Consider the following 25,653-nt stretch of genomic DNA (forward strand, 5'->3'; position numbering starts at 1 on the left):
TTTTCCTCCTGTTTTTTTTCTGTAAGTGATTCAAGGAGAGATGGGGAAAGGAGAGCTGCCCACCCCCACCCCCCAAGAGATACCCCAAAGCCAAGCCAGCCCTGATGCCGGCAGGAAACGGCTGCAGAGACTGCAGAGACTGCTCGTCCCTTTGCTTTCTTCTCTCTTTTTTTTTTTTTTTTCTTTTCCCCCCCTTTTTAAACATATAAAATACTCACTTATGTATTTACTGCTAATAAATGCAAGTTAGTTCCGTCAAACATGCTTTGCTTCGATATCAAGAATTGGTGCTGAACAAATCTTGGCTCGATATTAGAAACAGCCCCTCCACCCCCCCCCTCCACCCCCCACCCCAAACCCACCCCAACAAAGAAGACAGAAATATCATGGAAAATACAGGTGACACCTACAGAGGAGACGGTGCCGCTGCGGAGGGGCCATTCCTGGGCACCCTCACCCTCCCAAACACATTACATTCATGCCTCAGTCGGTCGGGGACACGGCAGGACAAAAGCAAGAAGGGGGAGTTCCCCTCTGCGGGGGAATTGAGCCCCAACAGCATCCCATGGAGCCAAGGGCATGGGAGTGAGCACGGCCGAGGGGAGCAGCATCCCCTGACCCCATTGTTCTGCCCATGGGCAATCCCAAATCCTGGCCCCTGAGGAGGGAAATAGAAGGAAAGCTGCTGGCATCAATCCCGGGCACAGCTCAGCACCCAAATGCAGGACCTCACAGGTGGGTGAATGGGGGATATGCAGCCCCAGGGAAATGGGGGACACGGTGAGCAGCAGGGGAGGCGGCGGGTCCGTATTGCTTTGAAGGAAAATCCCAGAGCACCCCTGCCATGTCCCCCTCAGACCTACAGCGGGCGCGGGTCTCCCCATGCTGCACCGTCCATCCTACCCACCTAACAGCAGTCCCCACAGCACCGGTCCCGGATCTCTTCTTTCCCTAGAGAGGTATTTAAGTGCCAGGGCCAGGTCCTACAGAAGAGCTGGGAGATGCCACCGAGGCCACCCAGCCTGCAGGAGCACCAAAGGACCAAATCCCCTTTGCGCACCTCTCCCCAAGGCACGCGGGTTGCCAAGGAGGAGTCCTCAGGTACAGGTGAGGCAGCAGCACACCCACAGGCAGGACGTGTCCCCACTGCGCCCTTGCCACAACCACCAGCCACATCCCCCCCCTCTCCAAGTAGCACCCATTGAGCTGAATTTCCACTTGTCTCCACAAAAAGAAAACAAAAAAACAAGCCGTGCCCCTTGGAGGAAGCACCACGGGCACCATCACCTTGCCACGGTACAAATCTAGCTGGCAGCAGCTGGGGCTCCCCGTGCAGCCCCACACCCCGCTCCTATTTTTCCCACTTCTCCTACTCAAGCAGCAAGGCGGCAGCGAGCAGCAGCGATGGCAAAGGATGCGGGATGGAGCCAAAGCGGAGCACGAGCCCCAGCCAGCCCCGTCCCCCTCACCACCGTATTGCTCAGACAGCACTAGGCATGGTTACAAAAATAAAACAGCTATGTGGCTTAGATATATATATATTTTATATATATATTTGTATATATAGATTTTTCTCGTCTATTTATAGGTGGATGGAGAAGCAGAGAAGCCTAAGCGCAATATAATGTAAAAATACTCGCTCTGCTCCCGCTGTTTAGACTCTCCCCACCTCTGACAGCCTCTCTCATGCTGCACAGAAGTTTCAGACACCTAGTACTAAGGAATTATCTTAAATAGTTATTCTTCCCCTCCCCCCCCTTCTAAAATAGAAAGTAAATATATATTTGTATAATTTTATATACAACGCAGTTTCAGTACACCAATATCGTTTCTGTAGATAGAGATACTGGGGCTCATGTTCTGGTCACGTTCTTTTTTTCTTTTTTTCTTTGTTTTAAGTGCGGGGTTGGGGGGAGTAGAAATCAGAGGGGCTTTGAGAGCACAGGATGGAGCTGTTCCAGGATGATGGGCAGCCCCTGGGCAGCCCTCTTGGTCACCTGTAACCCCAAGAGAACTGGAACAAAACTCTCCCCAGGAGAGAAATTGGTATTTCGATGGTAAACCAAAATATCCTGGGCAAACTCTCCTCCTCCCCATGGCAATGAGAGGCTGGCTGTTGTCCATGCGTGTGCCAGCAGCCCCTTCTCCATGCCTTGCTGTCCCCAGAGCCCCCAGCCTCACAGGGGGTCATCATAGGCCCTCCTGCTCCATCCAGTGCAAAAAAAAAAAAAAGGACTCCAGCCCCCCTGTGCCCCATTGAAACCAGTATAAAGATCCTTACCTACCACTACAGTGCATGCTTGCAATATCCAAAACCCCTAAGCCTGGACCAACCCATCTGCCCTCCCTTCTCTCTTGCCCACCCTCTCCCCATCTACGGTTCTTCTTCCATCCATGCACGTATCAAAAAACACCCAGAGCCCTGGGGATTCGGGATGCTTGTCGGCACACGTCCTGAGGTTACCCTGCACTGCTGGGTGAGACTCTGTGCCAAGCAACGACGAGGGACAGACAGTTCAGACAGCACAGGCTTGCCAGATGGAAACACTTAAACAGGGAAAGCAGGGAAATAATGCACCGGGTGGCCCTGACTCATCCCAGTCACTTGCAGAAGGGAGCAGGGTCCCTTCTCTGGCCTCTCCAAGGGACCAGGAGCTGTGCACCAGTCCTTGCCACGTGGCAGTGACACAGGGGACACACAGATATTGGGAATAACGTTCAGCTTTCTTCTCTTGCACGCACAGCTTGCCAAATCACACACACCATCACTCTGACCTCCAGTACTTGGCTCATGCGTTTCCCCTACGGATTCAGCGCAGCCTGTCCTCCTCTGCAAAGACAGGCAAAGGGAAGTCCAGCAAAAGAAACCAGAAACTAAGCTGAAGGATGAGAACAGGAGTCAGTGTCCCTTTATAAGGGACCCCGTGCCCAAGCAGTGCTGTGATGGACTCCCTGGAGAGCATTGGGTATCCAGCCCAAACTCAGCCACTGCACACCTGCAATTTTGGGCCACGGGTGCTGCCTGCATTCCCACAGCAGGACCAGCCTTGCTTTGTGCTCTGCAAGGGGCTTTTGGTTCGATGCATGAAGCAGCAATGCTACAGCGCATCAGGCAAGCCATTGCTAAGGTACCTCCAGCAATGCCTTTGGTGGATGAATCCCCTTATCCCAAAAGTCCTGCTAATGAGTTAAAAAAAAAGACAATGTGGCAACCAGGGGGGAGGCAGAACATCCTGGCCTGTGGAGCCATTACCTCTGGGACAGCCTGAGCACGGCCAGCACAGCAGTTCTCAACCCATTTAGCCACATTCCTCTCATCACTTCTGAGTCATGCTCTTCTGGAAAGAACAGATGCAAAGCAAAATGCTTTAACAGGAGTAATCAGAGAACAGCACCTACAGGGATTTTAGATAAGGGGTTCTGCACGGTGTTGCTTCCTCTTTGAATGACTGCAGTGACATGGAAGATGAGGAATGTGATGCTCCTGCCCTGTGTGCAGGTAAGAGGCTCTTCACTCCTACTTTCCAACTCCCATGGTCCAGTAATGAATCACATACCATACAGCAAACAAACAAAAAAACACCGGGGGGAGGAGCATGATTGAATAAAAAGGGAAAAAAAGGACACCCAGATCCTGTGTAGCAGGGATGGGGACGCATGAAGGTCAGGCAGAGAGGTGCCCTGTGCCCATCCATTCCCAAATCCTCCCCAGGCTCTGCCTGGCTTTGTCCATCTCAATCCCCTCCCCCTCCACCAACACTCCCACTACAGACAAACATACCCTTTACATGCAAATATACCGGACTTCTGCATACATATCTACCCTCATCCTACACTTCTCTATGTATTTATATCTCATATATACATCACTTTTTATGCTGGCTCCCTGAAAATGTTCCCTTCCACAAAAAAGCAGCAGCTCTGCCAGCTCTGCAGCGAGCCCAAGCGGGCTGTGGAGGAATCACTGTCATCTGAAAAACACCCCGAGCCAAGAACTGCAGCCGAAAGCACATGGGGAAACCAACCCAAAACTCAAAGAAAACCGAATTCTGCATCGCTGCCTTAAGGAGGAGGAGAAACCAAACCGCCAAGCAGATTCTGTCCTAACTGTGAGAGATGTGCAGCATTAAGGCACGCGTCGTGCCCTGATGCCATTAGCCACGACCCAGCCCTGCTGGGAGGTTTGCTGGAGTGCTGACCACAAGCCCTGGGCCCTCAGCATCCCTGGAGGTAGGTACAGCATTGCTGTTATTCCTTTTATAGCGATGGGGAAATCGAGGCAGAGTGCTGAAGCAACTTGCCTGCAGGCTCAAAGGAAGCCATCGGCAGAGCTGGGAACAGCAGTGACTCCCAGCTGCCAAACCATGCTCCAAGCAGCCCATTTAACATGCACAACTCACCTTACTGAGCACCGCTGCCATGCACAAATCAGCGAGCCGTTCCCTGCAGTCTGCAGAGCTGCCCAGCAAAACTCCACCACAAACACAGCTATCTCCAGCCTCCATGCATGGATGAGCTGACAAGGAAATGCACGCAGGAACAACAGTCTGGTGCCCACCAAAACTAGATCACAATGCCCTTGTCCATATACCTCCCTGCATTATCCACTCCCCAGCTCGGGGCAGCTGAATCCTGCCCATTTCTCACTTGCTGATGCTTTCAAAACAAACCTGCAGCAGCCTCAGTGCTCCTCCAGCCCCACAGCCTGGCTGCAGAGCCCATGGGAAACTAAAGCACGGAGCTGCAGCACTCTCACCCACCTGCAGCACCGGGACCCCAAAAACTGGGGTTAATTGCACGGACACATTCAGCTTGTGTCCTCACCACAGCTTTTTCTGAGAATCACTACAGTGATTCAGAGGTGTTTCCTCCACCACAGCCCAGCTCTTTGCATGAGACCTGGTGAAACACATCACTTTTGCAACGTGCAAGGAGGAACGGATCTTATGTTTGCCAATAAAGCAAGAACCATCTACCCTAGGACAAACTTACAAAATAAGAGAGTTTGGCCCAGAAAGATAAAAAAAATCAAGATATATTTTGCAGCATAAAAGAAAAAGGAAAAGCAGCAGCAGCAGCAGCCGTGTTTGCAAACCATCAAAACAAAAACGGAGTTCAAACAGGGATGGAATGGGGGAAAATGGTTGGCATCATCAGCTTCGATGTCCCAGGTCCGCGGGAGCAGAGGAGAGAAACCCCTGAAGGGCATGGAAACCAGAGCTGGGAGAAGCGAGGAGGTTGCCAAAGCAAGAGGCGAGCCCATCTGCCAAAGCACGGCCCAGCACGTGGCAAGAGTCTATTGGAAGGTAACTCGGTCTAGCGGGGAAAGGAGGTAGGGATGGTTTAGGGAAGAGCCGCGTCCATGAGGAGCCCCGGCGGGATTTCCCACTGCAGCAGCGTGGCAGGTACACGGCTGAAAGAGAGAGGGCTGCAGCTCCAGCCTTTAAAGGTCGAAGACAATGAAAAGCAGAGGGCCCATCGGCTCAAAACACCTGAAAAAGGAAAACAAACTCTCAAAAGATTGACCAAGCAAGCTGGCGCACTCCGTCAACCTTCCTGCACTCCAGATCCTCCTCTTTGCAGCAGGATGGGGGCACGGTCCCCCAGCCTTGAGAGCCCAAAGACACTGCCTTGCCCGTGCAAACAGGCAGAGCAAATTTGAGCTTGGAAAGCGTTCAAATGAACAAGGAAACCTGCTAGAGAGGTCCAGGCAACGAGAGCCAAAAGAAGAGCAAGCAAGCTGCGGTCCAGCCGGCACAGAGCCTCCACACCCCCCACCCACAGGGCACCACACCACTGAGCATCCCCAGTCACCATCACCTGTAGGGTCTGTGCAGCGAGGGTGGCCAGGGCCGGTGCCAGCGGGCAGCCTTGGGGACAGCAGGGAGGTGAGCCCTGGGGCTAAGCCTGCTTCCACATCAGCTAAGGTCTGGGGCCGACATCAGCTCCTCTCACACCAGCGAGCTGAAGTCACCCACAAGTTTGTCCCACTGCCAAGCAGGCAAATGGCATTAAATCAATTCAGATCCAAGTGGATTCTAGGTCAAGCCCTAAAACACACTCAAATAAAAGAAATACTCTGTTATACTGTTAGCGAAGTTGAAGTCTCACTCTGGTGGTTGATGGCATGAAAGAGAGAGGCACCTCTAAGACACCCTCCCTCCTTCCCGAGACAAACTTGCTCACGGTTTGAAGACCACCTAAAGGAAGTTGTTAAAGCTTGAAAATATCTCATCATCGATTAGAGGATTCTGTCAAGTGGTTCGAGCCTAAGTCAGGGCTTTGAGATTTGAAAAAAGACGTCGTGCTCTGCTTTCATCAGGTTTCTGAACATCTCGGTGGAAGACAAAGCACAGTTTCATTTAAAAATAGAAATTTCTAGGCAGGCTGATCAACAGATTTGTACCTAAAACCTCCCTGGAAGCTTGGCTTGTTCTCACTGCCATGCCCTGACCTTTCACTCTGGTCGGGAAGCTGAGAGGTCGCATGTTTCTCCAAATATCAAAGCCCTTTGAGGTTCAACCAGCAGCAAGAGCAATAACCAAGGCAAATCACAATTAAAGGCAAGATTGCAGAGCATCTCTTGGCAATTCTACCTAGGAATAAACAAGAGTTTTGTATGCAAATGGCAATGCCTGCAGGCTTTTGGATTCTCTTTTTCTAACAGCCTGCATCAGCTTAAAGCAAGAACATCCACGTGATATTGGTGTTTATTCCCAGGCAGGCTGGCGGGTTTAGCACTTTGCTAGAGAGGAAGAAGTGTGCAAACCTGGATGCAGTGTTTGATCTTACCACTTAAAATAAAATAAAAAAATCTCTAAGTGTCTTAAAGGTAGGGATCACTCGGTAGTAATAGCACTCAGCACATACGTAGCACTTGCTGCTCGTGGGCAGCCCAGTGCTTTACAAAAGTGCTTAAATATGACTTATCCCCATTTTACAGATGGGAGAACTGAGGCACAGAGAGGTTCAGTGACTTGCCCAAGGCCACGCAGTTCGATAGTGGAGGCAGAGCAGGAAAGAGAAGCCCGGTGTTCTTGGAGCAGGCTGCAGCTTTCCTGCTGAGAAAAGGCCTACATAACCCAGAGAAACATCAGTTGCCAAATGAACCTACCCTAGGAAGAGGAAATACATTCTGGTGAAGAGTTAGAACAGCATTACCAAGAGGGGAACAGCGAGTCTCCTCGGATGGGCAAAGGGAGGGATAAATCCCAAAGCAGGTGTCACAGGTCACCTACACAGCCGGGCTGGAACGGGAGGGAGAAGGGGTGGACAGTGAAACCAGCAGCAACACATTTCAAAATGATGCCAAATGCTGGGCTGAGCTTTGTGCTTGGAGCAGCCGTCCATCGCGACCCACAGAGCTGGACTTTTCCAGCTGCCCTGGCTCAGGGTCACGTTGGCCACAGGGGCTTTTGGGAACACACGGTGAAACCCTGCTCGCTCACACACCTACAGCAGCATCTCCCCGTTCTGCAGTTATGAACAGAGATTACAAACATGACCATAGTGAGCAATCACATTTCTGCACAGCACTGAGGAACATATGTTAGTGATACACGGAGCGTCAGGAAGAATTGGTCAAAACCACCCTCATCAAAGCTGGCACAAACCAGACTTTGAGGGGAAACCACCCATGGATGCAAACGGCTCCATACCTGCGTGCTTGCAAAGGGTTTGGTACATGTTAACAAGGTTCAAATGCATATGCACAGAGAAATTGTGATGTATGACTTCTCAGGCTGGCGTGAAGCCATGGGGTCTTTCCAGTTTTCCCGTTCAGAGATAGGCAAGGAAAGATGTCAGTGACGCTGCTGCTGTTATCTTCACGTATTGGGAGGCTGGGCAGGGAGAGGCAAGGAGATTTCACAGTTGCAGCTTTCCTGGGACCATTTGGATGTACTTTATCATAATCAGATTCATGGGATTACCAGCTGTTAGCTAGTTGGGTTGTTAGTTCCTTGTCAATCGATTACACCTCGTGTCACATAATTCCTTCTTTCAATTCAGGGCCGGCTGCTTAATCTCACAACTTCCACCTACACACAACCTGCAGAAGCAGATGTCAGAATCTCCATCTATGCCTTTTACATCTGAAAACTCTCTGAAACAGAGGTGTGACACCCCCTCCCCATCTCACCAAAGCTTTAAGGGAGAGATGCAGATCTGAGAAGCCCCTGGCATCCCCCCCCTTTAGACCTCAACCCACCCCGGTCACCCCAGCTCATCCTTGCCACGAGCTGCCCAACCCCGGCGTGCACGCAGTCGAGGTTTCAGCTCCCTCTACCCTCTCCCTTTTAACCTTCTCTTGGGTCAGCATGAGGCTAAAGCAAAGTGGCGTGCCCGCTGGGGTCGTCGTGGTCCACACTGTTGAGGATGGCTGTCTGGTCCTCGGGGAGCTGCCGGTGGCAGAGGTCGTCCTTCAGCGCCGAGAGGCGGGCAAAGGGGTCCTGACGAGGGTGTCTCTTCTTCTTTCGGAGGCAGACAGCCTCGTCAGGCCACAGTACCTGAGAGCTGGGAAGGTGCTGAACCTGGGAGGCAGAGCCGTCTGCAGAGGAGAGAAGGCAGAGGGATGAGATATGGAACCCACCTGGAGCATTGCTGTAAAACGGAGCTTATATCAAGTCTGCTCCTCCTCCCCGCAACACTCCGAGCCCCAGCACATGTGGGGTAAGGAAGGGGGAAAGATTTGCTGGAAGGAAAGTAGGCCTTTGTAGGAGAGGATGTGGAAAGTCACCTCGAGTGGAGGGGAGGGAGGAGGAAGAGGGAGGATGGGGGGCTCCAGCATGCAAGCAGCAGGTTGGTGGATCAGGGAAAAAGAAACAAACGTAGAAGAATCCTAAAAAAAAAAGAAGAAAAAAAAGTAACTAAAGTCACTAAAGATGAGTAATGGGCAGATGTTAAAGGATGGAAGGAGAATGGGGTTGGGAAGCAGGGGAAAGACTGCAAACAGCACGTGGGCAAGCAGCCATCCATCTGGGAGGCGGGAGCTAGCGGGCGTTCAGAGACCAACCCAAGCAATCCATGGGGGTACAGGGGGACGCTGCTGGGGAATCGTGGGGTCCTCACACTCACTGGATTGTTTTCTGGATTTCGAGGAGCCCTTGGATGACTTTTTGGGCTTCTTTATCCGCTGGTATTTCAGAGCTTCGAGCCTCTCAGGTGCAGCAGCGTCCCAGGACGGAGATGGACGTTTTCTAGAAAGGAAAAGCAGACACGTGCCATCAGCGGCTCCGGGTCACGCTTGGGCTGTGGGGCGTCCCAGGCGGGGAACGGTTGACCCCAGCCAGCTCTGCCATGGAGAAGGAAAAGGTGAGAGAGCCCAGGCCGGGCACACTGCTGCAGGAGACAGGAGACCCACACGTGTCCGTGTCCCCGTCCCCTCCCGCTCAGCTGCATTGCAAAGTCCCAGCACAAAGAGAGCGCAGCCGGCACCCGGCTCACCTGCCTGCCACACCGGCACTGCTAGACACAAAGGACGGGGCAGATCCTATGTCCGATAAGGTATTTTTGGGAAGTGGTGGGAAACCCCTTGGGGATGGAGAGGGAGGAAGAGACACGCAGAAGCGGCACGACAGCACCGAGACCTGCGCGACACGGGGCGGGTGACGCCGGCGCAACGAGCAGGATGGAGGCAGGGATCCTGCCTGGCTCCCATGGCAAAAAAAACAGGGACTGCACAACAGACAGGAACACGAAGGGCATAGCTGGGGTCAGCACCTTGCTCCCAGCTAGAAGCGACAACAAATATAACGGCACAGAAGCTTCTGCTCCTTCACACTGGGATGTTGGGAGCTGGACGTTCTGGCCTCGCAGGACAGGACGCACCACGGCTTGGAAATGAAAATGCCAACGAGATTTCATTGCAGGGGGCAAGGAGGGGATTTGTAACGGGATTTTTCCAGTGGGAGAGTCAATAGTTGTAAGAGATAGTTTCCCAGACTCAGTCCCCAAGTAACTCTTGTACAGGAATCTGCTCAAGGTTAAGCGGTCTCCCCTTCACAAAGGTTTTGTGCTCCACTTCCCATCACTGTACCTGTTTTGCCAAGGATTTTTCAATCCAAGGATTGAAAAATGACTGCTATAATGCAGGGCAGCAGAGGAAAACCTTTTCCTTCGGAGAACAGCTGGTCCAGCACTCATCTATAACACATCACAGCATCCCCCCAGTTGCTGCATTCCCCTTTCTTTCCCCTTTGTTTCACTTTCACGTCTCTCCAAGCTGTATGAACCTCACGCCACGGAAGCAGAAGTGTAAGTTCAGGCAGCTAAGGCCATGGGTGGTGACCTGGGATCAGCCTCAGACGTGACAGCAGCCTGCACACGAGGTGCCCAGAAATGACACGAGCCTGTGCTTACCCTGTCCCACCCTTCAAAGAATGGGATGGCACTCTTCTGGTCTCCTAACTCAGTGACCAAAGCATGTCACCAAATCAGCAACACAGCAGGCAGCACAGACAGCAGCTCCAGGATCTTCAGTTTTCTGTGATGCTTGCAAGGCTCAAGTGCCAGCCCATCGTGTCTGTCCCCTCTTGCACCCCCCAGCAGCATTCCTGAGGTCAGGCAGGGCTGGCCGTGCTTCCAGAGCTATTGCCAGCAGAAATGGGGGCAAAGCTCTTCCTCAGTGCAGTTTCCAGCAGCGAAAACATGGCAGTTAGGGGAATGAGAACTTCTAGATGGTGAATCCATCTTCTCAGCACGTTTACTTTTACCCAAACACACGATGCTCTTCTTCTGTTCCCATTTCACTGCACTTATCCAGTCCAAGAGGCCAACTAACAGCAAATAACCATGACAGGCTCAAAAGATAAGGTATGCAGAAAAAAACATGAATAGGAAACGCTGAGGATCACCGTGAGGAGAAGCACTCCTGCCTTCTCCACTAACACACTGCTGCAGATGAGGAAGGCGACGAATGGCAAATGAGCACTGTGGCAAGGATGCCACCTACTGCACCATTCACCAAAACTGAAAATATCAGCAGGTTTGAGATCTGTGAGCTGTGTATATAAGCAAAGTGTCTAAACCAGAGTGAGAGCTTTGTGAAGGACAGGATCCCATAAGCACCTCACAAGGCAGGAGGACGGATGGTTCGGAGCATCACTTTGATGAATTTACAGAATAGCCTGCATTGGAAGGAACCCACAAGGATCACCGAGTCCAACTCTGTGTCACCAAAATTTTGAAGCCAAACTCTTTCACCCCATTCTCGGGCTGTCGATGAGGTGTTACCCATTCACCATGACAGAAACACTGTGATGCCTAGCAGGAACAGCATGGAAGATGAGCACAGGCACAATGCTACCTGAGGTCCATTTGGAGCTTCTCATCTCTCCAGCAGTGCACGCACACACAAGGCTTTCCCCCTCTGCCAGTCTCCACGTGTGCAATGAAATACCAGTGTGCGAGTGCAGCTCATACGCAACGCATCACATCTGAGATCCCAAGCGGCTGCTGGAGCTGTGCACACTTCAGCTGGAGAGGCACTAAGAGTTCCCCAGGGCTGTTCCCCCCGTGGGGAGCAGAAGGGGTTGTTTTTGAAGATGCACGTGATTGCAAAGCTCCTCGCTTCTGCTATTAGCATTGGAGAGGACCAAGAAAAACGCGGCATAACGTGGTGAAGCAGCTGGGGCGCAGCAGAGGCAACGGAAACCCAAAGGCTGGGATAGAAAAGCCCCTTTCATGTTTCCCATTGCAACAGAGACATCAAGGCGTGGATGCTCCTGGAGATCCTCTCCTCCAGCTCCCAGCAGAGCAGTGCATCAGCTGAAGATGAAGCATCTCATTACACAAGCTGGTAGCCCTGCTGGCGGGATCCAAACAAGTCTTCCCTTGCAGGGAAGACATTAACAAGCTTGTAGAGTCGCTGTGCTTAAATGCCTTCTTCCCACAGCCCCGACGTACAGGCAGCTGAAGCAAGAAAGGTACTTGGCCAATTGCAACCTCAGCTACTCCAATACCAGTCCTCTGCCATGGGGCTCACGTGTGCCAAGCCCTGGATATCACTGCATTGCCCACAAGCATGTCTTTCTGTCTCGTAGCCCAGACAACTTTGCTAATACTATTAGTGCTCCGTATGTTAAAGCCTCTTGCTATTCCCATTCTTTTTTCTTCTAAGAAGATGCTAGTGACTGTGGCATGTTGACAAAATGAGACAGATTTACCAAGGGATTATGAGGAAATTGCCTGAAGTTCGTTTCCGCTAGTTCTCCCTAATTGGGCTTGTATTTATACACACAAATATAAACAGCGAGTGCACTGAACCCATGTGTCACTATAAATACAGTCTGACCTCTGGCAAGGAAGAGATACAGTGGAGGACAAAACGATGCTACTCACCAGCCAAATTTTATCTGCTCTACCCACCCTTTATTTCTTCAAAGGTCTCCGACTCAATTGAATTAATTTGCATTTTAAGTCCAGCCAAAAGCATCCTCCTGCCCCCAGAGTCTGTACTCTGGGCAGCCATCTATGCACAAGGGATCCTGAGCACAACAGATGAGAGGTTCAGAGCAGGGGATGAACTTCTGGAGACTTCAGGATGGAGCCAAGGAAAGAAGCTTCAAGAAACACATGGGATTTCCAGCTGTTACTCCTGTGCGATGCCATAAAACATTCAGCACAGAATTTTTCCTCAAGTCTTCGAAGGACAGTCCTTCTGAACAAGCAAAGCTCTGAAGCACGTGCACAGAGAGGTCCTGGAAGGACTGACGAGGTACTCAACGCCAAGAAGGACAGGGAAGGGTAGCTATGGGTGAAGTTATCCAAACCAACAAATACCACACAGCTACGCTTTCTTCAAACACCTTTCCACACACAAAGTGAAGATGTTAAGGGAGAAGGCCCCTTAAGCATCACTAGCATTTTTTCGCCCACCAGAGGGAAGCCACGTGAAAGCACAAGCTGTGACCTTCAAGGACATCGGGTGTGTGTGTCACCTCGTGGAGGTCTCTCACACTCTTCCCAGTCTTCTTTTCTCCTTGAGTCAAGACAGTGATATCCAGGAATAGCTTGGACGTATCGGAGCATCTGCTTGGCCATCTCCAGTGCCCACCACATCCCAGCCAGGCTCCTCCAACCCCTCATCCTTGGGTGAAGAGCTCCATTTGCCTACACGAGGCTCAACCTCAAGTTCAAGTCTTGCGTGATCCCCTCAAGATGTCTTATACTCTTTGCTCTGAGGCAGTGCCCAATGCCACCTCCATCCCAGGATGCCACCATGCACTGATTGAGATCCTTTAGTGCAAGAGGTGCTGGAGACACACAGCAGTTGCGGCCCCTTTCCCCAGAGCTGTTGCCAGACCACTGCTGCCAAAACGAGGGAGGAGGGGGCTGGTGACAGTGGGGAGCACATCGGAGCAGGGAGGCCCTTCTGCAGGTCTGCAGACGACACAACTCATCTACACCATGGACTGCACCATGCTGACAGGAGAGGAGAGAGGACGGGGGAAAAGGGACCGGAGTGGAGAGAAAGGGGGGGAGGGATACAGTCACGGAAAAAAGGGGAGAAAGGAAGATAAATGAAAAACAGGAGTGAGAAAATATATAAGTAAAAAAAAGAAAGTAAAAAATTAAAAAAATAAGAAGAAGAAAGGAAAGAAGAACGCACTCAGACAGGAGGACTCACAACTTCTCCAAGCGGGAGGAGGCATGAAACACATGCAGAGGATCAGCACATGGACAGTCTTTAAAGGGGAACCTGTTTGCTTTCAAGCGGGGAGCGAGGGGTGCTCCTGCACGCCTGGCACCGATGTCCCTTTGTCACTCAATGCTATGATGCACCCAGCCCATGAGCTCCTGGCATTGGCAGCACTGGCAATAGGGGCCAGGGGGGCTGCCTGCGATGCCAAGGGACACAGGAGCTCGGTGTCACATCTGTGGTTTTTGGGTTTCCCTCTGCAGGGAGACGACAATGCCCCCTTCCCTGGTAGGAGATGCATCACCGCCCACTGGGTTGAAGCAGAAGATGGGAAGCCGCTAGTGCAGTAATGGCAGCATTTCTCCCTGCTCACCTTCACCCAGCAAAAGCCACCACGTGGCAGCTCCTGCTCCCAGTACAGCTGCCACCAACTCACAAACTGCCTCTCCCTCTCCTCCTCTTAGTTTTTATTACTGCAGCACAGAAATCCAGCTGCTCTAGTAGAAAATCCCTGTGCTCTGCATCCACTGACAATTTTACGACCCCAAATCATCACAAAATTGTTTGGCTGGGCTCTTTACAGGATTCCTCGCTTACTAGAGCAAGATTTATTCTCTTTACGGCTTCCCCTTTTTTGGGATAATGACTCTGGACTCACTCCTGCAATTCCAACCCCTGGCAGCACCTCAGAGCAGGACTCACTGCTGCTTCTCAGCAAGTGTCCTTCAGGACAGTGTCACCCTGCTCCTGGTACCCACTCACCCATGGGGCTCACTGCTGAGACAGGAACCAAGGCTACCTGTGCAAGAGCCACATCAAGCTAGGATATGAGACTGGACTGATCTGGCTGTGCTGAATCCATACGCATTCAGGTCTCTAGATCTCTTGGATTAGGGAAGCACGATGGATAAAGGAGGTAAAACAGCGCTCAGGAGCTCTGGAAGCTGCAAAGCTCAAACCAGAGGGGTTTTGCCATGCCAAGAGGATGGCTTCTCCATCCCAGCTCCATGACCAAGATCCAATACTCCTTCTTTTTGTCTCTCCACCTCAGGACAAAGCTCCATGTGAGCTGGAGGAACTCACAGAACTGTTTGAGTTGGAAGGAACCTTTCGAGGTCATCTAGTTCAGCTCCCCTGCAATGAACAGAGGTTCCTCTCTCCTGGAAATATCTACCTAATTTCCCTAGGCATCTCTCCCATTCCAATGGGCTTCTCAGGCTGTTGGGTGACTATGAGCCAGGCCCTTGACACTTCTCATTCTTGATTGCAGGTTTTGAGCCTAACAAAGCTTGGGCATGGTCAGGCCCTAAAAAGTCCTATCTTCAATCCCACCTCTCCTTTCATAGCCAGCCTGGCTTACTCCTCAGGGCTAAGAAAAAGCAACATCCCACCTGGTTTTATCCATTTTAGTGAAAGAGAAAAAAGGAGTAAATTCTCTGCTTATATGATCCAGAAACCATCTCCCAGATTGCTCCCACTGCCATTCCAGGGATGCCTGTGGCCATCCAGGAAACAGCTCCGACATGGGAGCCCCTGAGAGGTATTTTCTTGAGAGAATCTTTCCAGATTTGCTTAGAGCTGTTTAATTACAGCTGGGTCAGGAGAAGTGTTACAGATTTCTCCAAGGAGCTTTTCAGAAAGGGAGGGCTTTTACCGTAACTACATTCGCCACAGGAATGATGAAACATTCCACCTGCCTGGAACCGCAGCGAAGGTGCTGCCAAGCACAGAGCCCACCTTGAAACACAGACTTCTCCCACTTTCTACATCTGAGAAACCTTGGGAAGAAGAAGACAGATGGAAAAAAAATCTCCATTTTGTGGAACGGAACCGGAGACTTCTTTTGGAGCCATTGCCCACAAGCACCGTTTGCAGCCGGCTTGTCCCAGGGGCAGCTATTTCAACCAGCTCGAGGTGCAGGGCTCTGAGCTCCTCCAAAGGGATAGGGGAAACCCAAAAGCCACAGAGACTGTGTGTCCAGAGGTGTTTCCTAGTGTTTTATAATTCCTTATTCCCCTTTAAAGGAAGAGATGGTATTGGAGAAGCCCCTTCCATGTCCCCTCTCATGCCCCGCTCCCGGCCACCCTCCGCAGCACCCACACCATCCTTTCGGACATGGATCACCCTTACCTATTGAGCTGAGGAGAAGCTTGTCTCGACAACACTGCCCAGATAGCTGAGATTAATCAAAAACAAAGCAGTTATCAACACCCGCAAGGAGCCGAGCTCCGCAACACATCAGCACGTCAACAACTCCAAAGGAAAAAGGAGGGAAAGAAACCAAACTGAAACACAAACGAAACAAGGCTGGAGAAGAAAGGGGGAAAGAAACAGAAGAGAAAGGAAAAGAACAAAAATAATAATCAACAAAGCGAATGGATACACTGCTTAAAAGCACGGACAACAGTGCTCTAACACAGACTTGTCCTGCGACTGTCCTGTACCTGGAGCTCCTCGGGGTGCCCTGGCTCTGAGACTGCATGGAGACGTGGATCTATGCGTTCGTGTCTGCATCGCTACGGACCTGCGCTCCCAAGAGCCGCGCAGAAATCATCTCAGGTCCTCCAGGTCCCCCTCTCCCTCCCCAGCCTCTCCCGTGAGCCCTCCCTGCACCCTACGCACCCCTTTCCCCAGCCGCGCTGGAGGGATTTCCTAAGGCCATAACGCTTCCAGGTACCAGAGAGTGGGAGTGAAATGCGGAGGGCGCTGCGGGGTGAAAGGCTGCCTCCCCCACCCAAAACCACGGCTCTGCTCCGAACGCCTCCGACCGCGCCGCGGGGCTCCGATCACAAGCCGAGGGGCTCGGCCCCCCCTACAACAACAAGCCGAAATGAAGCGAGACGAAAGGATGGAACAAAAGCACGGCTACGGGATCTAGGGTGCTGTGAAAGAGACGGAGGAAGAGAGGAGAAATACAGAGAGAGAAAGACGCTTTTTGCCTGGAGCAACCCTGGTACCTGGAAAACCAGCCGCTACAGTCTAGTGCAGCCACATCCCTCTTTAGGGCAGGATCTGAGCGTGCCGGCGGCCTCCTGAATTCCACTGGGTTATTTTTTCCTCTCCTGACATGCTGCTGGTGGGGCTAAGTCCTTGATCTCTCCCTGCCCGCGTCCTGGGGCTGCAGCATCCCTTTTGCAGATGGGGCGGTGGTTTTTATAGCTGTCTCTGTCATGCATTAAAGCTCTCTAGATTCCGCGGGATGGAACAGAAGGAAGACACAGGCGCAGCAGCCCTAACGTTCGAAGAAAGCCAAGAGCCAGAAGCTAGAAGAGGAAACAACCGCCGGTGACACCAGGACACTTACCTACGTGAGCCAGGAGCCAGGCCCGCGGCCCAGGCATTTGTCAGCCTGGCACCCCAACCACAGAGCTCCAGTTCCCACATCAGCAGTCGGGGAGGAGGAAAGAAGCATCGGGAAGGCCGCCTGCCTAATCCCGAGCCGGCTCGGGCAGCGGCCATGCACCCTGCGCCCGCAGTGTGAGCCTCTGCAGAGCCGCAGCCTAGCAAAGCCCGCGGGACGCCATCTCCAAAAGGGATGCTGCAGCGTACCCAGAGAGACCCTACAGTTCGGATGATGATGGCAGGGAGGGAGTTGGAGGGAAGGGAGGGGCGAGGTGGGATGGGGAAAGTCGGGAGAGGGCCTGGGGGTGGGGGGGTGGACCACAGGTCTCACGCACTTACCCCGAGGTGGCTACCGTTGTCGATGTGGGCTCCGGTCTGAGAATCTCCTCGCTAGCCCTCCTTGGAGAGGGGATGTCTCCAAAAACATCCATGGTGTCCGCGGGCAGGGAGGAGCCCTGGGAGCCAGAAAAGCCGGTGGTCAGCGAGGTGAAGGCCGTGGCAGGTCGGTAGCTGGGGCTCTCCCCCCGGCTGCTCGGTGCGGGGGATCCGGTGGACGGCGTGGACTTGCGGGAGAAGCTGACCGCTGCGGGGGGCTGCAGGGTGATCTCTGACACCTCAGCCTGCTGGATGAGGCCCGGACGGGGCCTGGCGCGGGCGGTCAGCTCCGGGGAGCTGTTGCGGGAGCTGAGGGGGCTTTGGGTCAGAGGAGAAAGCCTCGAAGGTTGTAGCACCACCTGATGTAAACTGGGCTCGGCCCTCCTGACCTGCCGAGGGCTGGGCCGAGGTCGGGGCTGGGGCTCGTACCACCTGGTGTCCAGGCTGAATGTGCTTGTGCCGCTGTGGCCGACGGGCTCGGACGGTTCGTGGTAAGGCAACACAGGTATGCCCATACCTTGACTGGTATGTCTTAGCTGCCCTTGACATCCCATGGGTTGCATAGGTTTGTCCTGCCACTTGGTGGTGGTGGGCACAGAGGGTTGGCCCCTGCTGGGTGACTTGCCAGTCCAACTCTTTGGTGCCTCCAGGGGCAGGATGCCCGGGTAGGACGCGGGGACGACCTGAAGAGAGGAAGGAGGCGGCCCCCGAGGAAGACAACCGGTGGGCTGGGAGCCCTCGGCCACCGCCTCGCACTGCTGGAGCTGAGGAGGGAACGTTGTCGCGGGGGACGCTTCCAGGCTGCCGAAGGGGAGCCCCCAGGGCTCGGGGGACCGGCCCCCCGTGGGGGTCTGGGCCAGGGGCAGCGTGCTGTTGGAGGCGTTCTCCCCGTTCTCCTCGGGGATGGTGGGGTGTCCAAAGGGCCCCTCGGGGTGCAGCGGCGGGGAGGACATGACTGAGCTCAGAGGGCTGACTTCTGGCATGTAGAAGGGCGGCGGGTCCACCTCCCCGGGGCTGCTGCTGCTGAGGTAACCGTAAAACTGGTGGTGGAAAGCCCGGGGGGCCGGCGGGCGGGCCTGGCCTGTGGCCTGCAGGGCGCCGGGACCCTCCAGTGCCCGGTGGAACCGGGGGCTGTATGCTGGTGGCTGAAGGTAGGACTCCTGGCTGGAAGAGAGAGGGGTGAGCTGGGCCTTGAGGGCCGTGACGGAGGCTGGGACGACAGGGTCGTCGTTCTCCTCATCCGACTGCCGGAACTCGGGGTACATGTCTGTCTCCTCCACGAAGGGGAAGCCCTCGATCCTCCGCGTCTTCAACGAGGGCTCCATCTCCGCCGGGTCCATGACAAAGCGGCCATCCGGTCCGCGGCTGATGAGCTCGATGGGGGTGGTGGCCTCAGCTTCGGCCTCCGCCTTGGAGACGCTGTACTTCTTGCTGCTGATGGCTCGCTTGGTTTTCTTGTAGAGGGAGAGCTCCTTCTCCTTGGTGGGGCTCAGCATCCGCTTGGCCTGTGGGCCTTGGTCGTCAGAGGACTCGGAGGGGGGACGGAGCGTGCGGATGCTCTCCGGACTCACCTTGCCAGAAGACAACCTGGACCACAGGGGAGAAAAACCAAGAGAGGGGGAGGTCACCGGAGGGGAAACAAGCCCTTCTCATCCAGAAGAACTGCTGGATCCAGAAAGCAAAGATCTCAAAAGAGAAACTGCTGGAAGAAATTTGTGGGGACTACCATGATGGCTTGGCCAGCTCCGACACAGGCTGCAAGAAGCAAGTGGGAAAGAGGAGCTGGAACCACCACACACAGTCCCCACTCCTCAAGACACCTTTGCATCCCCCTTAGGGCAGGCAGTTTGCTCCAACGTCTCACAACAAGCTCCACAGTCCCATCAGAATGTAAGAGAGATCCAGAGCCTTTTTCCAACTCCTTCCAAAGTTTCCTACGTTCACCAAAGCTACCCATATGTGGGAAAGCTCCCAAGAGGTGCTCCCCAATTTTAGGGCTCCAGAAGAACCTCAAGCAAACATTCCCTCCTGCAGATCTCAGCATCTCACTCAGAGATGCTGACAGATGGTTTCAAATCAATTTTTCCCCTTTTCAAACACTCAAATTTAAGGCTGAGAGCCTCAAAAGATAAAGAGATGGCAGGAAGAGATAAGCATCAGAACAGCATCCCTATTCAGAAAGCCTCAAACAAGACTGAATGGCAAAAGGTAGCAGATTCAACGGAGATGACGTGAGCGTGGCCATTTCAGTGTGGTGGATGAACTGAAAAAAGGAAGATTAAGATCCACCGACACAGGGACGCTGTGCAAAAGTCCAGGAGCCTGAGCTCCTTAAGGTGTCCACACCTCAGGATCTTGCATCCACTTCAGAAAGATGCTCCTGCTACTTAGTGGCTATAAGCACTTTTGAGGGGCTCTGGAAGGAGTTGTGGCCAGCGCAGCATCCTGACCCAGAGCCTTTGAGCATATGTGCAAAGAGACTCCAGCAGAGACTTCGCAGGAAATGAAAAGATATGCATTTGAGATTCTGAATTTTCCAAGAAAAACAGAGCCAACAGAACAACTCAAAACTACACTGAGCTTGCATGAAGGACTCTGAATACAGCAGCAGCCCTTCCCTTGAGGAGCCATTTTCAAGCTGGGTGTGTAATTCATTTCCACCTGCTCAACATGTCCAGATCCACAAGGTTGTCTCTTAAAGGTTGCTGTGCTTGTCCCTGTTGCTTTCTGCTCCAAAGCCTGTTTGTCCCTTGTGAACCATTTTGTTCCCACAAGTTTACAGAACATCGAAACCAAATTGTCACAAAACAAGGCCAGATATTTCCATTCGACCTTTGCAACAACTGTAGGAAGAGGCACCCTGAAGACCCACAGCCTGGTGCCACATCTAAGACAGATACTTACGGGGACTCCAAACTCTTCCTGCAGTGGGTTATCGAGAGAGGAGGGTCTGGAAAAGAATAAAAGGGGAAAGAAGAGAGAACGCTGAGGAGGCGCAACAAGACAGAGAGACACACAGACAACATCACAACCACAAAGAAGACACTCAACAAGAGGCCAAGTTTTCATTGCTGCTGTACTTTAATGGTTGCTGACAACAAACAGCTCCCGTCACAGATTCCTATCAGTCCTGCTGCCGCAATTTCACATGCTAGAGGCAAAGGAGCTGATTCCCCTGCCCTCTCTAGCTCCCCAGCTGCCTGAAAAGGTGGTGGTTTCCCTACCAGGTGCCCCTGTAAGGTAGCTGCAGGCCCAGCTTTAGGGCAGGAAAATGATGGAGTCTCCTTCTTGGGGTCTTCTCTAGCCTAGCACAGCCACTGGACACCACCAGGCAGAGCCAAGTGGCTGCAGAGCCCATTGCTGGGGGGGCCTCGGGGAGGGCATTGGTCCCCCTCAGCCAAGGGGACATCCCAGCCCTAGCCCCCAAGCTCTAAGAGCTGTCACCACGTGAGATTGTGCCCTCAGAAATCCCAGGCCTCTGTGCCGCCTCTTCACCCACCCTTCCTGTCCCACTCCCGAACACAGGCGCTTTCAGGCACAGCCGGGGGATGAAGTCAGGGCTTCACCTGAAGACGCGCAGGGGTGGAAGAAGAAACAAGACAGGGAAGAACATTACCACCACGACACAGTCAGGATAGAGGACAGAAACAACAAGAGGACAGATAGGACGAGGAGAGAAGCACGTCGGGGCCAAGCTCACCTTTCTTGCGCTTCAGTTTGCGTTTGCGTTGCTTGTTGACAAAGCAGGCGGCGAGTGTGCTGAAGAGGATGGCAGCAGCCAGGAAGCAGATGGTGGCAACGATGCCAGCCAGCACCGGGCGGGCTAAACCTTCGTCCGTCAGGTCAGGCTGAGGGAATACGTCTGGGGAAAAAGAGGAACCATCAGGTGTTAGACAGAGACACACACGTGCATCCTGCCTGGGGCATCAACAGTCTGAAGGGCAATGCTGCCTTGATGCAAGACAGCTCGCTTGTTCCTGGAATGATAACCTTGAAGGAAAGATCCTGCCTTAAATTCAGCCCACGTGGGAAGACCGGGCAGTGTTGCTGCAGGCCAAGTGATGCAGAGGTGTCACGCAAAAGAAACCCTTCCATCTCTGTTGATGGATACCTGGGGAATATGTGCTCCTACCACACAAATCCATATTTATTTGCCCAAGAAGGTTGTGGATGCCCCGTCCCTGAAGGCATTCATGTCCAGGCTGGATGTGGCTCTGGGCAGCCTGGTCCAGTGGTTGGAGACCCTGCATAGAGGAGGGGGGTTGAAACTAGATGATCATTGTGATCCTTTTCAACCCAGACCATTCTACGGTTCTATGATCTATGCACAAATGAACACAGCTGCACCAAACCTGCAGTTATCTACTGCTGTAATAACCCAATGCAGCTCAGGCTGTAGCAACACCAAGTATTTTCCCCAGGCTGTGAATACAGCATATTTCAGCTCTTCAATGAAAACTGGGCTGGAACCAGCACCCACGCCTCTGAACCCTCATTCACTAACCAGGAGCGAATTTGAACCACCACCAGAGCTTAGCTGCAGCTATTTGCAGATGCAAGAGCAGTTATCAAATCCTGCACATGCCAGTGCTCCTGCCACACATCCACACACAGGGTCAGCGCACATTTGCCTGCTGGGAGCAGCAGCTCTGAGCTGCAGACAGCACCCAGGAGGGTCGGGACGCACACACGCCCCGTGGCTGCAGCTGCCTTTGTGCCCCATGTGCTGTCAAACCCTATCAGAAACGCTGGGCAAGAGGAGAGCAGCAGCACTGGGAGGACAGAAGCAGGCTGCAGGCAGCAGACTCCCTGCATCGCGCCAGCACCACTTGGGGGCAGAGAAAGACTGCTTCATTCCTGCACGCAGACCAACTGGGCGGCTCCTCAGCTTTTTCCAGGAAAACCACACCAGCAGGGTTCACCGCATCCTCTGCCTCCTGCAGACCTCCCCCTTCCCATCGCCATCACCTGCCTAGCCCTGGCTGGAGGAATGCTCCTCCGAGCTGCATTGGGGTGCAGAGGACACACTGCAGCATGTAGCAGTCTCCTATCACAAAGCTCTGCTGCCTCCCCCCTCCCCCCCCCGCCCTGGACACCGCACTGCAGTGCTGCATTTCCCTCTCTGCACCCTTCATTTCCATTTCCAGGCTGCGCAGTGCTGGGCTCAGAGCTTTGATCTCAGGGCACCCCACAGAGCAGCAAGGACCAAGAAGGGCACTTTGACCTTGCCTGCTCCCAACACTGCTGCTCCAAAGACAGCACAAGGGAGCAGAGTGGCCCAGCTCTCAAATTCACCTTCGGCTGTGGAAAGCACCAACACAGCATCAGCCAATACACTGCTATGCTGCCTTACAGACTAATGCTTTCTGTGATCAGAGAGACAGCAGCTGTGCTGGGACATTAATCCTAACCCAGCTCACAACGCACAAAAGCAGTTGCTCCAGCCAGCACTGCTACAGTGATGCACGACCCCACCAGAGCAGCACTGCAGAGTGCAGATGCTCCCACAGCAGCCAGGCAAAGGGAAGGAGGAGGAAGCAGCAGTCCTTACCTGTACTGGACACACCAGCAACGTTACTGGGTTCGCTGATGAGATCTTGCATGACTGCCAGGACCCGGAACTCATACCAAGTGTCCTGAAACACCAAACACATCATCAACCCTGCGAAGGAAACGAGTCACCCTGAAAAGCTTCCATGGCAGTCCCTCCCTGCTCACCTGGGACAAGTCCTTGGCAAAGAACTCGCTCTCGGTCCCAAGGATGGCATCGTCCAGGATCTCCCACCTCTCCCCAATGCGGAACTCCATGATGTAGCGGTCAATCGGAAAGCTGTGGTTAGCAGGAGGAAGCCATGACAGGAGGACGCCTTGCTGTGTCCGGTTGGCTGTTAGGCACCTCGGTGGGGTAACCAACACCAGAGGCTCTGGAGTTGTTACAGGGAATGCTGCAGACAGAGCAGATGGACCTTTGAGATGGGGTCAAGGGAAGAACAGCAGATGCTCTCCTCTCTGAGGTTATGGCCATGGTCTCTCCCTTGCATTCTGGGGCAGCGGCTCCTCGTGCCTCTGCACACAGCCATGACATATGGGTCTGCACAAGAGCAGCGTGCTGGGATCCCTCCCACATGCTGGCATCAGCAGCAGACAGAGCATCACTGCAGAAGCAGCTCCCCACCTCACAGCAGGTCAGGACATATCCCAGGCATGTGCTCTCTCATCCCAGAGACAGAAAAGCAGCTTTCCAAAAAGTGGTGGACTAAAGATACAAGGACTAGGAAAAGGGGCACAGCATCAGAAAGCCTCCTCCTCTCTCGACCTATTTCTGAGACAGCCCCAAGGCTGGTACCCAGCTCAAAGCCCTTTGTGAGAGCTCCAGCTCTGAGCCGCACGCAAGTGATTCTATGCTCTATTAATAACTCCTGCCCCAAGCTGAACTTCAGGAAGATATGAAAGGTGACCAGGACCACAGTACCATTCCCCTGAGCTGCCTTAGGACAAGCTTTCAGGAGCCTCGAGCATCTGGAAAAGTCCACAGGTTCCAACCAGGACACTCCACAAACACTTCCTTTGCAGCTGGAAACTAATGCTGAATATCACCACCTCCAGGCAGAGGACACAGCCTATGCAAAGGGCCATTTCCCCTCCTCTGTGGACCTCCTGAAACCCTCTTTGCCCTCCTCCCACTGTGCTTGGGGAGGACCTACCTAGAGTGTTCACAGTGACCACCTCACTGAAGGAGCTGGTGCCCAGCTTGTTCTGAGCCAAGACACTGAACTGGTATGCGGTCTCCGGTTCCAATGTATCCACCAGTAGCCAACTGGAACCAGCTGGCACAGGGAGAGACAGCCAGTCATGGGGGCCAAACTGGGCTCTCTTCATCCTGCCAAGAGAGAAGGGAGCATCTTCAGGGAATGTGCCTTTGACCGGGAGTACCAAAGATGCTGCATTAACTTCTTGAGTGATAATGGAGCTTTCCCGAGAGATGGTTTGGTTTGGCAGCAGCAATGTGCATGGATGCAGTGCTGACACTTGCCACCCAAAAGCTGGCTCAGGGTCAGTGTGCACGAGGACCTGGAGTGCTGTCCCATCGCATCACAGTCACTGCCATCACCACCTTGCAGCCCCACACCCTGACAGCAGGGCGGCTGCAAACAAAAGCAAAGCCAGCAGCCCTGCTCTAAGGATTACCTCCATCACAACCCCAAAGCAAAGAAGCAAGTTGGCTGAGGTTTTTGTTTGTTTTGTTTTTAAACTTGGAGTGCTGCAAAAGTGACAAGGCCCCGTTCTCATTCATACCCTGACAGCTCCCGAGCCAGAGCTAAGCTTCCCGTCAGCTGTATCCTTGTACATACAATCCCATAAGGGAGGCGGTTAGCTAAATCCTCATTTTTGCCCATTTTGTAGGTTTAACCCCAAAATCCAGGGTGAATAAAGCACAATCACCACAGCATCCATCTCCAATTCACTGCTACCAACAGGAGTATCATGGTGAAAGAGCCCGATGTCTCAAAGCAGCATCTTTGTGCTGCAATGATATTGCAAATATTGCTGAACTCCACGCATGCACTAGAGATGCTCTAGGGAGTCCCAGCCCTCAGCTGCAGGTTTCTGTTGTGCTCACAGAGGATTTACAAAGAATCACTGCAGAAGCTCTGTTCTGCAGATATGTGAGCTGTCGGTGCACTGCCAGGTAAACCCATCTGGAGCAAAGACGAGCAATGCTGCTGTAAAGGGAGCAAAAGGTAAGGCAGGAGGAGCAGCAGCAAGCCATGGAAACAAGCAGCTCAGCAGAGCTCTGTGCACGTGCAGAGTGCCTAGACCAAACCCAGCAGCTGTGGGCAGGAGAGCCCCAAAATCACAGCAACTCCAGTGGAGACTCCAGCTCCCACGCCATAGGAGTTGGATGGAGGGCAGCTGCGTGGGGCTCTCCCTCCTTCTCCGACTCCCCACTGCCCCCCACATTAAATTTCTTAACGTCCTTCCCTGCCTCTGGTTGCTCTCATTTCGCGTGGGGTCTGGAGAAAAACGGGGCTGGGCAGGCAGCCAGCAGCTGCCACCTCCCTGCAAGGTGAGACACGTCTCAAGAGCGAGGAGGTCAGATCAGTCCTTCCCAAGGACGTTTTCAGAGGCGGCTACGCAAGGTCTGTGCTGCTGCACCCACTCCCGCTCGCCTCCCCGTTTTTCTCTTCCACTCATTCAATTCCTTCTTCCTCTCTCCTGTCCTTTGTCTGCTGACACAATTATCCAACCCCACTGTGCGAGCGTAGAGACCGTCCTCAGTTTAGAGCAGAGCAGAA

The 25,653-nt window shown here is 53.2% G+C and overlaps 1 protein-coding gene across 1 annotated transcript in view; it reads right to left on the reverse strand.

Annotated features, from left to right (window-relative positions):
- Window positions 1-1,887: 1,887 nt before the first annotated feature.
- IGSF9B (immunoglobulin superfamily member 9B) overlaps window positions 1,888-25,653 on the reverse strand; it is a 39,026-nt gene continuing 15,260 nt past the window's right edge. The window contains exons 13-20 of the mRNA XM_031556840.1: window positions 24,061-24,236; window positions 23,075-23,301; window positions 22,908-22,992; window positions 21,057-21,218; window positions 20,261-20,306; window positions 17,321-18,943; window positions 9,076-9,197; window positions 1,888-8,548 (exon numbers count right to left, since the gene is read on the reverse strand). Of these exons, the coding sequence (XP_031412700.1) occupies window positions 8,325-8,548; window positions 9,076-9,197; window positions 17,321-18,943; window positions 20,261-20,306; window positions 21,057-21,218; window positions 22,908-22,992; window positions 23,075-23,301; window positions 24,061-24,236 (2,665 nt within the window). The 3' untranslated portion in view covers window positions 1,888-8,324. The remainder of the gene's footprint in view (window positions 8,549-9,075; window positions 9,198-17,320; window positions 18,944-20,260; window positions 20,307-21,056; window positions 21,219-22,907; window positions 22,993-23,074; window positions 23,302-24,060; window positions 24,237-25,653) is intronic.

The sequence above is a fragment of the Meleagris gallopavo genome, chromosome 26, assembly GCF_000146605.3.
Source record: "Meleagris gallopavo isolate NT-WF06-2002-E0010 breed Aviagen turkey brand Nicholas breeding stock chromosome 26, Turkey_5.1, whole genome shotgun sequence".
In the NCBI taxonomy this organism is placed as follows: Eukaryota; Metazoa; Chordata; class Aves; order Galliformes; family Phasianidae; genus Meleagris; species Meleagris gallopavo.